The following is a 17956-nucleotide window of genomic DNA, read 5'->3' as shown; positions in this document are numbered from 1 at the left end:
CATTCATTAAACGATGCTTACACAGAAGACACCAAAAAACTCAACAATCGACCTGAACCAGAACCCTAATCCCACCTGGTACTCACTTCCTTATCACCACAAGGTGTCTTAAGGTGCAGCAAGCATCCAAGTCAGGCATCAGAATAGCACACAAACTCACGAACAATCTGCGCAACGGTCCTCTTTAATGATAAAAACAAGAAATCAACAGCAAAAACACGAAACGCAGTTTAGAGCATTCCATGAAGTTCTTGCCCAGCGGTATATATAGGACAAACATCAAAAAGAATTACAACACGTATACATAAACATCACAACAGCGTCAGAAGAAAGGACTCATGATCACTGATCTATACGCATACTAAATCAACAAGACATACATTTAACTGGGACAATATACAAGTAAGATTTAATGCCAGTACTAGAAGTGCCAGAGAGCTGGCTGAATCTTAGCTATCAAATGAGAACACCATCAACAGACATTTGGACATAAACCAAGCATATGCAAACTTAAGAACAACATGTTAAATAACACTTTACAACCAATAAAACATAATTTTTGTTATATATTGCCTTTGATTCTTGTAAGTCTAAGCATTATCCTCTGATGAAGACCCCTGGGGCTGAAAGCTTAGGAATAAAAACTATTTTATGATACGCGAGTCATTTTCTCCCTTTGTGGATCTCCAGCTGCAAATATTATACTGTATATACAGTATATGTGTGTGTGTGTAAATGTACATAAACGTTTAGGTTAAACAACCCTACAAGGCAAAGATGGGCTTGTTTAACCCACAAAAAATTAAAGAACCTTCAGAAGCCAAAAATCTGATCCTATGTTACCTCCTCCACCAGTTTCTTTTTAAACCTCTGAGGTTGGCCGTTTACCATTTAAGGTTCTTTGTAAAGTCATCAAACTGTTGATACATGAAAGATTTCCATATGTTAAATTATACAGATGGCTAAAACATTTTTATCCAAACACATACACAAATGGACCACTGATGAGAAATAACCAGGATACCCTCTAGCTCCTAAGGAAAATGATATACTGTTAGGCCTTAGAGACATGTATTTCATGGTAATTTATTTCACAATTTGTGAATCAATATACCATTTTTAAAATAAGGAAGAATTTTAATAAAAGAACTACCGTACAAGCAACAAAAGAGAATCTTGTATTAGATCATCATGGAACAAGTTCAGCCAAATATAAAATACTTAATATAAGTACAAAAATATGAACAAAGAGAAACAGGCTTGACAATAAATTTGGCATTATCTACACATTCTCTGTATAACAGTAAACAATAGTAGCTTAATATAAGCTGAACTGTTAAAACTGCAATTTAGAAGGTGTACACAAACCTTCACATTTAAGGAAATCAAAGTTTCTTTTGTAATCTGCATTACTTTTACTTGAATGTTGTCTATCTGGGTATTTTAAGATTTTAATCATCTAAGAGTTGTAAACATTACCTGTTAAAGTTCTTTGTCGATATAAATATTTCTCCAATGGAATACACACAATTAAGCAGTAAATTCTCACAGTATGAAGTTTTATGGGCTATATTAATGGACTATCTGTTTTGGGGTCATTAATTAAATATCATCCACTTATCAATTAAAGGCATTATATTTTATTTTAGTAATATAAATATTTAATCTGGAAATATTTCAAATGAGTAGGAGACACCTGCCACTCTGCAATGTAGCAAGATATTAATGTATGACAAAATAAAGACTACTAACCTACTGGAAAAAAAAACTAACCATTAAACCAAGTAAAAACTTAACTGTTTTACTGACTCAGTGTACAGTATTGCCAGTATGCTGAGCACTAACTATTTATTTCTCATTTCCTACTATTTTTACATTGTTCTTGGAGCATAGGTAATTATCTGTTCAAAGACTAGATATTAAAGCAAGCATTTTTAAATCTTTAAAGACATTCCCATTTCATTTACACTAAGGAAAAACAGAGCCCTCATTTACAGTATCTGTGCTGAAAACAAAAAGCCCTTTGCATACTTGATATATGCATGCCAATTTGAACAGTTTATAAACAAGAATCCTTGAGAAGTGTGTAAATTTCCTAAAAAAAAAAAAAATAAAAACAATTTAAGAACATTTAAGAATTGATAACTGATGAACCTTCTGTGCACCTATAGATAATATTGCATACAACCATGATTACTCTCAGTACCCAGAATTCCACAACAATGCGGCTAAAGATGCTACAGATTCTTGCATCTTTTATCTTGTCTCGAACTACACAGCACTTCTATAACATCACATTTTGATGTTTTTGGACTCACCACGCAGCACTCAAAAATTCTACTGTACAGTCACTTAAATCCTAATAACCAGAGGTACTTCTTGAGGACAAGCTGATTATGTTTGTGAATCTCATAAATATGAACTGTCTCCCTTAAAGCGTTATACAAATCAAAGACTTAAACATCTGGGTCTCACTTTTCTGTTGGTTTGGCTCATTTCATGAATTTTCAAAAGCACCTACTGCAATAGCCATGTGTCTATGACTGCATGGAACAATTTGGCCTCCCATGGGCCAATTCAGCACAATTTGAACCTTGAACAGATCACACTGTACAGTTTTAAATTTAAAAATCTCCCACCAAAAAGCATTGGAAAATAGAAAAATGTTCAGTGAGATTTAAAGTACAAAGTTACACAAACTCATATTTTCTCCTTTTTCACCCCTAATAGATGCTAATAGAATGCAAGTTAATGAAATGCCAGCAAATTGCATGTACAGGTAGGTACTTGCTGTCACTGGGTAGTTGCATGCACGTAGGGAGACACTCCTCTACGGGCAATTTCAGCTGGGAATGCAGAAACCTCTATGTGCATTTCACTCCTTCCAATGCTTTTAAGTTGTAACAGGTACATTAAATGATCTTGCTACCTACATAACTGTAAAATGCAGTTGTCCATTATTAATGAATTCAGAAGAATTAAGGGGATAGGAGTGGCAATCTTTGTTGGGCAGAATGGGCTGTTCTTGTTTGGATTTGTATAATGTTCTAAAAAGTACCCTGCAGCGTGTAAGCAGTTGTGCACAGTGCAAATAAACATTTACTCAGTATTTACCTTACACAAAACTAACGTCACAACTCCATTATTTGCAGATAAGAACGAGTCACTATTTCACTTCCACTATAATTTATTAGGGTAACCAGACAGCCTTGTGACAGGGGGGCAGTCCCAATTTCACACTATACATCTTGAGAAAGACCTGAAAAACATGAGCATTGTTTAATAGGCTGTCCATCTAATAAAACACTGTCGTCAAAACAAAACATCCTCACATTATATTTACAACAGTATGAATGAAATTCCAAGGGGGACATTATCCGTATAATAGCGTGGTCAAAACATTGAGGGACAGTCCGATTATGAAATTGTGTAAAATTTGAACAGCTTTATGCAAATGACCAAGAAGTGGACATAGACAGTACTGACATTCATTTGCTCCCTCATCAACCCTTCACTTCTCTAACATTTGTCACAATTGAATAAATTTCCAAATCCCATTTCATGAAAATTATAATGGTCAGACATCCTCAAGCAATTTTTTTTAATACTTTGATGTTTAATTAATATGGTTGAACATATATATTATGCAAAACGCTTACACGTACATTTCATATATACACCATATACATAGTGAAGGGCAGCAGGTAGGTGAAGTGTGCCTGGAGGAGGTCACACCCTAGCCAGAACACTGAGGACAGTTGGAGGATGTCACGAGGTCAGAGCTTAGTCCTTTGGGCATGTCTAAAGAAGCACAAGGCTGCCGATGTACTCTGGCCACATTAGGTGCATAGCCCATTAAGGGGACAGCTGCACACCTATCAAGGACTTTACTTTAGAGCAGAAGTAGTACTTTGCCGGCTGGCCAGTACCTGAGAATTTTTCCTGAACCCCTCTTTAAAAGGAGCTCCAATTCCTCAGCCAGGTGAACTTGGAGTTATAAGCAAGCAATGGCTCACCTGACAAGGAGGAGGTAGGAATGATCAGAAGTCTGGAGTGAGGTAAAGAGGCAGAAACATTATTTTGCTTTCAGTTAGGCCCAATAGGAACACAGTTTTGATTTTTTTATATATCTATCTTATATTTTCCTTCTGTTATATAATTCATAGAATTGTAAAACAAAAAAAAAACACACTTTATTATACAAGTTACGGCAACTCCCTTTTAGTAACCGCACTGTCAAATTATGCCACTAGAAAACAGTACACTTGTACAAGTGCTTCTTACATTCCTGTACTCATCTTTTGTTACTGTATATGCAGCCTCCACCATTTTTTTCCTGGACTTCTAACATGGTTGCTAATTGTCTTTTCTTCAATCTCAATTGTAATTTCTGGAACAAAGAAAAACTCTGAGGGAACAAAGTCTGCGGTGTAACGACCACATTGTTTCTGATCAAAAACTCTTTGACTTATAATACAGTAAGTACAAGTGTACTGTCATGGTGTAAAATGTAGTTTTGCAAGCCCCTCTGCTCCAGACATTTTCTCCCCCTGATATCTGTTAATGTCAAAAATAGGCAATCATCATTGTTTTGATATTCAACATGACCTGATGTGTTTTTTTGGCTTGTGGAAAAACAAAATCATCTAAGTAGCACACGTAATTGTAGAATAAATGACAGAAATATGCATCTCGATCAGCTTAGCACAGTGCCACTTGGTAGACTGTTCAACAAGACTGTAGACATATTATACCAAGTGGCATAGTTGATAACTACAAGCAACTGACTGATTCTGAAGTTTTGGGTCTCTCTTTCAATATCTATATTTACCTATAAGCACAAATGTGTACACACACACTCAACACTGATAAATGAAGGCCCTAGCAGTAGAAAAAAACATTATGTCCATGGCTCTCATTTAATAATGCAACTTAAAACTGACCTTACTTCTCAAAATCCAGAAAATAGCAAAGATGGCACAATGCACAAGCACAAAATTATATATAAAAAAAAAAAAAATTTTCTCCAAGAAGCCATTTTCAACCTAATCAGGTTTTCTTTTAATATTTAACAATATTTTGGCACCAGTCATACAAGTGGGTACTAATATTAAAATGTTTCCTGAAGATACTTCAGTTCTGCATATGCTGAATTCAACATTCCAAAATATTAAAAAAAGTACACAGAAGTGCAATATCTATAATATTAACTAAAATCCACGCCAAAGTATTCCTAACAAAAACGTATTTCAAACAAAAGGGCACTTTTCAAAAGCTGAAGTATCTTTTGGATTTGAAACAATGTACAGAAACAGTAATTTAGTATTTTTGATCACATTTTGCTCAAGCTGTTTAAAAATAAATTACAATGCGAATACATTACATGCACACGTAATAAAATGGATGTACTAAAAGGTTTGATCCTGTAGTAATGTTTAATATAGAAACAGGTGTGAAAAAAATAAACAAGTGGGCAAAGGTTGTATTTATAATTAATGCAACTCCCAAACCTGATTATCAGTTTCTAATCTGCATGGTTTCCTGTTCTGTATTAAAATATAGAAGATGGGAGAAACAAAGAGTTTTTCTTTTATCACTCTAAGGGTATAGCTGGAAAACCTAGTTACTTTTGATAATACAGTATAAACAAAGCAGTTTCACTCTAACTGCCATTTAAAAATATACACATATAAAAATAAATCTGCACAGGTTACAGTGCCAATTAAATTAAGTGATGGTTTATTGCAAATAATAATTCACTGGCTTTTATTTACCAGCTTTGTAACAGAGGGCAGAATGTCCATGCAGACAATATATATATATTTTTTAAGATGAGACCGTTTTCTTCATGTGTGCATATTATCTGTATGAAACAAAAATACATGTACACAGAGAAAAGTACACATTCATACACTCACTTATGTATGAATAAAACTCCATTCTAAACTTGAAACCTCAATTCTATAACAGGACTTATAGCAGCATGGTGGTGGGTTTTTCAAGGAACTTTCTGAACTCTGCAAGCCATTGTGCACCCACTGCTCCATCCACAACTCGGTGATCACAGCTCAGTGTAACTGACATCATGTTGGCAACATCAAACCTGCAGATACAATGGGAAATGAAATAAAAAAATATATATATATATTTAATTAAAACACTTGCCGGAGGGCAACTTTACATTCTTTCATAGTGTAAGTTACTTGGCAATTTTCACAGTAAGGGTTAGTGCTGGGTGTGGTATGACCAAAATTCTAAATCACGGTATTTTTCAAAATTATACTGACTTCAAGGTATTCAACTGTATTTTTTTTCCCATGCATGAGTGGAAGTTAACCAAATTTTCCACTGCAAATATTGCAGTAGACTGGCTAAGAATAATCTATTCCACTGTCATGAGAATCGTACATTGCAAAAAAAAAAACATTTTAATGTGCACACAAGTATTCATACAGATCTGCATGGCCCCATAAAGTGATAGTTTTCAACGGGGTGGCACTAATGAAGAGAAGGAATCACATTGCATGACAGTTGCAGTCAAAATATAGAACCTTTTTATTGAACAAATTTTGCAAACAACTTAAACTAAAATTTTGACAACATATTTTCAACCATCCAAAGAGGCATTTAGATTTAGTAAAATATCCAGAGGTGCTTATTAAAAGTTGTATTGCACTGAACATGTCTTAGAAAAGGAATACATAGTAAATATTTTTTGTAAACCAACTACAGTTTCTGTTGATGTTAACAATCTCTGTCCACTGACACATTAAAGTGACTTTTTAAACAACTTTACCATCATTAAACTGCATAATAATTAAACTAATAAATAATAATGCAACTTCCAGTAATAATACTATTACTTCAAGCCCAGGTGCATCACACAGTATTCACCAAATAAAAATAAAATAAAACAAGTGCAACTTGGTGATGACATCTTTACCAACTGAACCATCATTTAGGCAAATTGCATTAATATGAACCTTGCTTCAAGCTAAGCTATATACATATATAATAAAACTGCAACTTGCATTTATAATGCTATTTGTGGTATAGCCCTACGGAATCGTATTAGGGCCACAGTGAAGAAGAAAAAATACGGACACAAAAAAAAACACCCTATATGTTGAGAATAAAGTCGACATGTTGACTTTATTCTCAACATTTCCACTCTAATCTCGACGCTTATGTCGAGAATAAAGTAGACATTTCCACTTTATTCTCAGTTTATTTCGTCATTAAAGTAGAATGTCATAAACTAAACATCCTAAAATAAATTTGATTTTCTCAAACACCGTCATAAGACCCAGTTGTTAATCACTACGCGCTTCTTAAACTGACTTCCTCTAAACTAAGAGGAGGCGCAGGCAGCGATCCCTGCACAAAATCCATTCACTTCATGATATTACTGGTCTCTGAAAATTTTGAAAGCTAAGATATATACTTTATATCATTTTCAGGATAAAATGCATTAAAGCAGGTATTAAACATGCACGGTACTGTGGCGGTAGTACTGATCCCTCGCAGTAAGGGGTCCCCAGGTGTACGTTCAGTGTAGAGAACTTTATGGCAGGTGTGAAGAGGCTCTAAAAAACTGGATGTATAAATGGGTATCGCATAGGTTTAGCTTAAATATTGTGTAAATGTTGGGTTCGTGATCTGGTGGTCGGAGACACGAACACAGAATTCAATGGATGTTCATCTGAGCGGGCTTTCTTTATTGCATACATGCCGTCTCTGTCTGACTTACCAAACCCCCAGTTCCTATCCTTCCTTTTTCTTTCTCCACATAACCAATCACCACAAGATAAACATCTTTGTGAAATTAAAACTAGTTATAAACTTAGACCACGGAGTGTTCAGAACTTAAAAAAAAAAAAAAATCTTTGTTATACATGTTTAATTATGCCGTCCATTCAGGGTTGCCCATCCCAGCAAGCATTATATGCGAGGCAGGAGCAAATCCTGAACAGGGTGCTAGCGCATTGCAGGGTGAATACGAGCAGTACATACACTAGCAGGGTTAATATAGCATAACAAAATCCCACATCCTACATGACTTTGAAAGGAAACTGAAGCACACCGAGTAAACCCACCAGAGAAACACGCAAATTCAAAGCAGGGGACACCTGGTACCCCTTTGCTGCAAGGCAGCAGTGCAACCTCCACTCTACCGTGCTCCCACATGATTAATACATGCTTTATTGCATTTCATCCTGAAAATATCTAGTACATTAAATATTCATTTTAAGATGAAGTTTAGTTTATGATGTTCTACTTTAATGACAAATTATGAGAATAAAGTCAACATGTCGACTTTAATCTCGACAAACGGTGAGAATAAAGTAGAAATGTCGAGAATAAAGTCAACATGATGACTTTATTCTCGTCATAAGTGTTGAGATTAAAGTGGAAATGTCAAGAATAAAGTCAACATGTCGTCACACTATTACACAGTACCCAGGTACATTACACAGTATTGAAAAAAATAAAACAAGTACAACTTGGCTTGCAGTATTATCCAGTAGTATAGAAACAGTATTCACATATTTGAACATAATGGTTCACGTCTGACCTTTTAAATCCAAAGTATCTCCAGACAATAGACGTGACTCCTTTTTCCAGCAAAAGTTCTTCTGTGTCATCATGTTCAACTCGTCTGCTACAGCTTCAGTTTCTGAATGTTCACTGTCCATTTTCACTGCACAATACCTCCACTACCGCATGTACTCCATTGCATGCATGTTTAGCAGTGTAGCAGTGAAAAAGGTCCCCCTTAAACAGTTTCCTGTTGCACCACGTTCCGAACGTTGTTTAGGCAATTTAAATCGGTGTTGTGGTATAAGAAAAATCCAGCATGAAGTGGTATACCGCCCAGCACTAGTAAGGGTAATTATAAAATAAGGTACAGTAAAACCACGATTATCCGTTACTTGATTCACCCTCAGTCTCTATTAATGGTCAGGGCCAGCGCCTACTTATTACTATACTACTACTAGCATGTGGTACGCTGCGAGCTCTGCACATTGGAACAACTCTCCTTTGTGCCAATTCATAGTGTTCTTCCCTAGCTCCCCGTTATACTGCCGTTTTAAATCACAGTGTCAGTTATATACCTTTAGTTTTAATGGCCTTTTGTAACTTTTCTCTTTTGTTATAATTAATCTACTATACAGTACATTGTTATGACGAATACACATAAGCATGTGGTGTTGGAATTGTCACAAAAACTGAAATTATTAAATGTTTATGAAATGGCAAAAGTGATTGAAGTACTGCTTCAATTTATGGACAAAATTGAAAAATGTTTAGAAAATAGAAACCACTAATGGTAATGTTCTTCTGTACTGTAATTTTCTTTTTAAATCCTGTTATGTTTTGTTAATATATTGGGGCGTGCAGGCAGCTTGTGATGTGCTCTGTTCTATAAGTGACGAAAAAACCTCTTAGGAGATGAGTGATATGAGAAGAGAAAAAGGAAGGTGCAATGGAAAGAAGTTCTGAGTAAGGAGTTAGGAGACAATAAGTAGGAGGGTTTGTGATATACTGAAAGACATAATGTGAGTGGCAGGATATAAAGTAATTAGTAGGGAAAACTTTCTTTTATTGTTTTGGAGGTGTGCTCTGTAACCCAGATAATGGAGCACAAGACGGCACCGTTTGTTATGGAATGAAGACTCCAAGTAAAATGAAGAAAACTCTAGTACCTTTGAGTTGTGTTTGATGGTTGTTACAATATTATATGAATGAATTACTTTTGTTAATACTATATTATATTTTATTAATATAGTTTTGTTTTGTGAATAAATAAGACTATTCATTAAACTAATCTACTGTAAATAATTTTTAAAGTAGCTGTTCTGTTATCTGTCTCTTATCTATCACAGCCATGGCCCCAATCCCTGAACGATAATCCAGATTTTACTGTACTTCATTCTGCCTGATGATACTTTTTTTCAGTAATTTATTTTAGCTATTTATATCAGGTAGAAATGAAAAGTGGTTTTCTTGTAATCTTTTTTTTAATTCTATTGGATTTGGGGTGTGTGTTTGCACAGCATGAGATTTATACAACTAGAAATAACATAAAAACTGCATACCTCTATCTATGTCATTAATAAGTGTTATGCAATAGGACACAGGGTTATTTTGACTTAAGAAAAGATTTATATTTACTTTTACCAAGACTACTGAATCACTGTAATATGTGCTCCTCAATCTGTTAGAAAACTACATGGGAAAATGTTTTTTAAAATTCCTCTGTAATGAGAACGTCATGCCTACTTGTGTTACATCTGAAGTGGTGTACACACCCCCAATTCAAAGACGATTAAAGTGTGCCATGCAATGTTTCTGCTTTAATATGTGTAACTACTAGATTCACATTACTTTTCCTGTAAGTTATTTTTTGCCTGGAAAACTAAACAATGGTGGTCTGTTTTATATGATCATAAAATGCATTTTTCCTGTTTGAGAAAAGTTTTTCTTTTCTTTTAATAAAAGTCTAAGAGAAAGCAAGTTCATCTGTTTAACTGTATTTCCCTGTATGTGGTAGACATTAACAAATACTCTACTCCACAACTACATCATTTATTGTTGTACCTGTTATCAATGGAGATGGAATTCATGAACAAAAAATGAACATGATAAATAGTGCACAATTGCCCTTTTTTTAATTACCATTAGCAGCATGTTACATACTGTATATATCTGGAAATTAAGAACTACTATTCAGAGAAAAAGTATAATTGTTATAGTTATCATAGCAAATGGTAACAGTACTTACCCTCTCTCATTCTCAGCTGGTAGTAATCTTTTATCAGATCCCCCAACAGCCAGAATACAAGCCTGTGGGGGATTGATGATGGCAGAGAAATTCTTAATCCCATACATCCCAAGATTTGAGATGGTAAATGTCCCTCCCTATAATTAAAAAAAAAAACTGACTAATTTTGTAGAAAGATTAAGGTAAAGTCATAATTTCATACTCAAAATGATTTATTTATGGGATTTTAATTCCCCAAATCGTGAAGAGAGAGTAAGCTCTTATTTCTTATCTGATTTTACTTTAAAAATAAAACACAGTCAAAGAATTAGTAAACCTTGCAAAATATACATATTTCTTTTTCAAAAACAATAATATATCTTTACACTTATCCTTTTAAAAACAGCATTATTATATCAAATTACTGAGGTATTATTACTGATGTGCTGAAGTTACTACATATGTATTTAACTAAAAACGGATAGGGCATTACTACCATTTTCAAATTCTCATTTATTTGTAATCATTGAAAGGCATTTTCACTCTTTGATCAGACTAATTTATTGCTTCATGCACATTCTAATGATAATTTTTATATTAATAAAACAAAATAACTGTCTTAAAGGAAAATCATAAGTCAATAATAATCATCAAACTATGCGACAATATGATATGTATGTATGGCACACAAAAGTGAGCATACCTGAAATTCATGAGGTTGTAGCTTGCCTTCTCTTGCTTTGCTAGCCAATATAGCTACATCTTTACTAATTGAAGCCAGACCTTTTACGTGAGCATTAAACACAATAGGAGTGATCAGTCCATTAGCAGTACTCACTGCCACACTAATATCCACCACATGGTTTCTGTAACATAAGCATGAGAAAAAATGATTAAACTGGAATTACACCTCAAAAACCATTACAACAAGAAAGAGTATTTTAAGGTGCTAGGCTTAAAAAGAGTCAAAAACCAACAAAGAGTATTTAATTTTACCACAATATAATGTGAAAAACACACATTGTTGCATTTTTCTGAATTCTATAGTTAATAATATTTATTTTTGTTCATTTTTACCAAAGCCTTTTCAAAATGTAATTCTCTTTCAAGTACTAAATTGTACAATAACTTTAGGAAATGGTTTTGAAAATCAGTTAAACTATGGCAAAAAATGTATATCTTCTTTGCACCCTGGCAGTACTAACAACAGTTTTATTAATAAAGTGTGCAGAATGTGAAGGGGTCTAAATAGTTTTTAAATCCACTGTATTTTTAATTACCGCATCGGAACATTAAGCGATTTTTTTATTAATTTCATCCATTTCCACAACATTTTGGTAAAATGTTAGTTCTATCTATCTAATTCCTTTAGTTAATTATAAGATCAAATACACCAAACAACTTCAAATTCACAAAACACATATTCAAGCACGATTAAAATCATGCCTTCAAAAAGAGCATTTTTTCGTAATCCCCTTATTTGTTAATTTTAAAGCAAAGACTAAGTTTATGAGAATGATAAGTAAAGCATGACTCACTGTCTAATTACTGTGTCCATCCAGGATGAATTTGCTTCAGGCACCTTCAAGCACGCTAGTGCTGATGCTTTGATTATAAAATCATTGACTGACAATTTTATATTTTGTGACTTGACTTCCTAAAAATAAAAGAATATATTTGCAAATAATTCAAAGTGATATGAATAAAAAAAATCAAAAGATTTTATGTGCGTCTTTATGTGAAAACAGCAGTTTCAGATTGTGTAGGATCGTGAATGTGACTGAAAGAATGAAACTGAATAAAAAAAACCACAAAGCTAACCTTTACAAGTATCATACATTTACACAGGCTGTTACAGACTGACTGAAATCAAATGTATGTTTTTATTCTAAAATACGAGGGCAATCCCAAAAGTAAGGTCTCCTATCTTTTTAGAAATACAAACAACCGTTTATTTTCTATAATATAGCAAAATACCCGTGCTTCGCAGCGGAGAAGTAGTGTGTTAAAGAAGTAATGAAAAATTAAAGGAAACATTTTGAAAATAACGTAACATGATTGTCAATGTAATTGTTTTGTCACTGTTATGAGTGTTACTGTCATTTATATATATATATATATATATATACACACACACACACACACACACACATACATACACACACATTATATATACAGTATATATCTATCTATCTATATATATCTAATATCTATATATATCCATATCTCTCTCTCGATATATATATATTATATATGTATATATATATATATATATATATATACACACACATACATACATACATATATAAATATATATATATATATATACATATATATATATATGTATATGTATATATATATATATATATATATATATATATATATATATATATATATATATATATATATATATATATATACATATACATACAGTGATCCTACTACATCACGCTCGACTTTGGCTTCACTCTATCGCGATTTTTTCTCATACACGCTTACGTCACTACGCATGCGCTTTCTGAAAACTTTTATCTAAGCCCTACAATGGCTCCTAAACGTGCTGCTTTTTCTAAGCCTTCTGACAATAAAACTAAGCGCCGGAGGAAGATGCTTACTATCCAGGAGAAGGTTAAACTCTTTGATATGATTAAAGATGGCAATACCCTACAAAAGCCTCCTCACGCATATGAAAAGACAGCGCCAGCAACTGCCTATTAAGATGTTCTTCAGCCGCGCACCCAGACACCCACTGCCTACTCCTAGTACTTCTTCACTGAAGACAACAACGCACCTGCTGAAGATACTGCACCACCTCTGAAGACTCTCCTACTGAGGTTGTGCCTTCATAGCTTAGTGGTTGTGTGCAATTAAATGTACAGTACAATAATCTACTATATAAAAGCCTTCGGGATTGTCCTTCCGTCCCGTGAGTGCAAAGCGTAGAGGTATTCCACTTATTACAGACTTACTACTTGCGGCTTGAGGTACGAAGCGACACGATGTGAGCAGAGCTCTGGTGCTCTCATTGTTTCCTTGCTTTTGTGCGCGATGCGCTGGAAAAATAGACAAAATAATGTCTCTGGAAATAATTAATGTTGATGGAGTACAAATGCCTCAACGCGCAGTAAATATCAGGGGAGATGGTGCTTGCTTATTCTCATCTATAGCTTATTTAGTGCATGAAACTCTGTCTTTAGCGGTCCAGATTCGGGCTGACATTGTACGACTTTGGACAGGCACTTGAGGGGATTAAAAAAAACTTAGGTTTTCGGGAGATGTTATGAATGGGCACTTTGATGTTCTCATTCCCTACACTTACATGCCTGATGTACACATGGGGCACAAAAATTGAGGATAAAAGTCGGTTAGCCTTAAAAGGCGAGTGCGCCTAGTAATATGATATTTGTAACATCTAATATGTCTTATTTTCTCTTATTTTGTCTAATATATTGGGTAATACAAGTGTAATGGTGACTAAAGGGTGTTATTTCATGTCTAGAGGGCTCTAATAATGTTAAAAAACGTATTTAGAAGGTTGTAAACAGGTTTTCTATACTCTAACTGCGAAAATATTCGATTTATAAATAAAGAATCCTACTTTGCGAAAATTCATTTATCACGGTAGAGTCTGGAACGGATTAACCGTGATAAGCGAGGGTTCACTGTGTATATATATATTCATGGTTTGTTTCAATTACGACAGTATTTGTAAGACTTGTGTTGAAGTGACATTCAGCATCTGTCAAGAAGATAAGTATACAACCAGTTTCATCGATAACTTCATATCCAGCTTTTGAGAGTTTAAACATTCATAAACATCAAAGTGTCCACTACTGAAATCGTCACCTGTGAATCTAAGATGTTTAAGAGGCATTGGCGGTTGTCCAAAGGTGTAAAATATTTGGCCATTTCGGTACACTTGAAAGCGACAACCGAACAATTCAGCGGCAGCCATCAACTCACATGCAGAACCATAGGTGAAGGGCTTAAGCATTTCACTCTTATAGTGCTCCTGTGTAGTATAATTATCTCCTGTACCGTCATCAGTGCACACCTTGAACCTGTCCCAGTCATTCAATAAATAAGACACAATGTTTCTCCAGATATCAAGAGTGAGCCTGATATGGCCGTGCAATATGTAACACATAGAATGGAAAAGATAGGTGCCATCTCCGGGCATGGAAACCACTCAGTAAGTGACAGTTCTTTGATCGATGGTGATCACCTCGATAGACATGTTAATGCGGGTACGGTTGGAATGATAAAGGAAATGGGTACCTGAACAATGTAAAGTAATTCTAAAATACCTACACAATAACTGTAATCGTAATAAATGAACAATAAAACAGCGGAGAAGCCGTGGATTAAATAAAAAGGCTGTAGTTATCAGCAGGGAGACGTGAATCCTGTGGCGAAGCAAGGAAGGGAATGAAGAGACTGGAGCGACGGACGGCCTTATATAGGCAGGCAGCCAACAACGTGGCAATTTCTTGAAGATGGGCCCATAAGTAACAAAGACTGTTGAAAAGTTGGTTTCGGTTAGCGTAGGGAAGCCGCCTACCAAATTTGGTGAAGATGGGGCCATAAATAAGAAAGTTCATCATGGTGGATGTTGCTGACCGTTATGCGTAGAATTTCGAAATTAAACCTGCTTAACTTTTGTAAGTAAGCCGTAAGGAATGAGCCTACCAAATTTCAGCCTTCTATCTACACGGGAAGTTGGAGAATTAGTGACGTTGGAAAGTTCAATATGGCTTCTGACAGTGGCGTCATACCACCGAAATGAGTACGTACATCGGTTTTGGTTAGCGCAGGGAAGCCACCTACCAAATTTCGTGAAGATGGGGCCATAAATAAGAAAGTTCAACATGGCAGACGTTGTCGACCGTTATGCGTAGAATTTCTAAATAAAACGTGCTTAACTTTTGTAAGTAAGCTGTAAGGAATAAGCCTGCCAAATTTCAGCCTTCTACCTACACGGGAAGTTGGATAATTAGTGATGAGTCAGTGAGTAAGTGAGTCAGTCAGTGAGTGAGTGCGTGCCTTGCCTTTTATTAGTATAGATTTACATCATTTTAAAGGTTGTAGAATTATTTATTTTTCTATATAATCGCCATTTCGGTCGGTGAATTTTTGCAGATGCTGTGGAAGTTTTAGAATGCCCATGTCATACCAGCTCGCCGCCATGTCCTTCAGGAAGCGTTGAACCTCATCTTTCACCTCTTCACCATGGCAGAAACGCCTTATGGACAAATGTCCTTTGTCGTGAATTTCAGTACGACCGGCTGTAAACTCTCTACACCACTTGCGAACGTTGTTGACATCCGTGCACGACTGTCCATACGCTTCCATCAATTGGCGATGAATTTCAACCGGTTTAACGCCTTTTGCGTTAAAAAATCGAATAACTGCGCAAACTTCGCACTTGGCGGTAGCGTTCAACGGGAGCTCCATTTTCAAGGGCTGCCAAGCCAAGATTGAGCATCCCAGAGAAGCCGCGCATGTTTGTTTGGGAGTGGAGGAAGCACCAATCACAACAGTGTGGCCAACAGCCGTATGAACAGTTTCTCTACGTCCCAACCGCTTTGGAGACCTTACTTTTGGGATTGCCCTCATAGTAAGAATAAAAGCAGCTCACTTCTCAAAACAGACTCATCGGGGATCAAGCCTGTGGAGTTTTGATTACCAGTCAACAGCTCATACTGTTACGCCACCGAAGCAGTCGTAGTAAATGTGTGTCAATGTCGCACCCTAACGCGTGTTTTTTTTCTGCAGTTATATTTTTGAATAGAAGCACACTTGTTCTGTTATATACTCAGCAAAAAAAGAAACGTCTCTTTTTCAGGACTGTGTATTTCAACGATAATGCATGTAACAACACCTGCACAGGTTCGGTACATCCAAATATCACACCTGCGTGACAGGTACAGGATGGCCACAACAACTGCCCGAGTCACACCAGGAACACACAATCCCACCATCAGTGCTCAGACTGTCCGCAATAGGCTGAGAGAGGCTGGACTGAGGGCTTGTAGGCCTGTTGTAAGGCAGGTCCTTACCAGACATCACCAGCAACAACGCCGCCTATGGGCACAAACCCACTTTCGCTGGACCAGACAGGAGTGGCAAAAAGTGCTCTTCACTGATGAGTCATGGTTTTGTCTCACCAGGGGTGATGGACGGATTCGTGTTTATCGTCGAAGGAATGAGCGTTACACCGAGGCCTGTACCCTGGAGAGGGATCGATTTGGATTGATGGCTAGGGCCATTCCCCCCAGAAATGTCCAGAAACTTGCAGGTGCCTTGGTGGAAGAGTGGGGTAACATCTCACAGCAAGAACTGACAAATCTGGTCCAGTCCATGAGGAGTACTGCACTGCAGTACTTCAAGCAGCTGGTGGCCACACCAGATACTGACTGGTACTTTTGATTTTGAGCCTCCCTTCATTCAGGGACACATTGTGAAACATTTTTAGTTTATGTCTTATGGTGTTGACTCTTTTAGTGTTCATACAAATATTTACACATTAAGTTTACTGAAAGTAAAAACAGTTGAAAATCAGAGGACGTTTCTTTTTTTGCTGAGTATATTTGTACCTTATGTGAAAGTGTTTATTTGATATTTGGAAATCAGGCTTAACATATTATACACTTCATGTCTACAATTTGTCAATTATTACTAAAATGTGAAAAATGTTTCTGTTTTAACGATGTGTTTACTGTACATAGATTGTTGTAGACACAAAACACATGTGAAATGCATGTGTTCCAAATAACGATATAGTATTTATAAAAGGTGTAATTTTGCTTGACTTCTCACTCTATACAACTCCAAGAAACTGACACGCAGGTAAATAGACTTGAGCTGAGAAAAAAGTGCGCCGGTGGGGGATGTGATAGCAGACTGCTGGCTGTCTGCTGCTTATCAACACATTTAAAGGACAAAAGACGCTGACAGAGAGGTAAGAATCAATTTAAGGTGGGATGGATCTACAAGTTTTTTCGTAGGCTCTGGTAATTCTAGTGTTAAAGAGGGGAGTGGAGAAGCAGTGCTTAATACATCTTGGTAATATATTACTGAGGCAAAATATCACTTCATTAAAATTGCAATCCAGTATTCTTCACAACCTTTTTAATTTTTGAAGTGATTAAACCTTCATATCCAGATAAGTTCCTTAAGTTTTTAATTTCT

At 35.7% G+C, this 17956-nt stretch overlaps 1 protein-coding gene across 1 annotated transcript in view; it reads right to left on the bottom strand.

Annotated features, from left to right (window-relative positions):
• Positions 1-4632: 4632 nt before the first annotated feature.
• Positions 4633-17956, bottom strand: part of dlat (dihydrolipoamide S-acetyltransferase (E2 component of pyruvate dehydrogenase complex)) — a 64728-nt gene continuing 51404 nt past the window's right edge. The window contains exons 11-14 of the mRNA XM_039763893.1: positions 12304-12422; positions 11469-11631; positions 10787-10923; positions 4633-6103 (exon numbers count right to left, since the gene is read on the bottom strand). Of these exons, the coding sequence (XP_039619827.1) occupies positions 5974-6103; positions 10787-10923; positions 11469-11631; positions 12304-12422 (549 nt within the window). The 3' untranslated portion in view covers positions 4633-5973. The remainder of the gene's footprint in view (positions 6104-10786; positions 10924-11468; positions 11632-12303; positions 12423-17956) is intronic.

This window comes from Polypterus senegalus, chromosome 9 (genome assembly GCF_016835505.1).
Source record: "Polypterus senegalus isolate Bchr_013 chromosome 9, ASM1683550v1, whole genome shotgun sequence".
NCBI lineage: Eukaryota > Metazoa > Chordata > Cladistia > Polypteriformes > Polypteridae > Polypterus > Polypterus senegalus.
The sequence above is the reverse complement of the archived record's forward strand: the minus strand, read 5'-3'. Positions and strand labels throughout refer to the sequence as shown.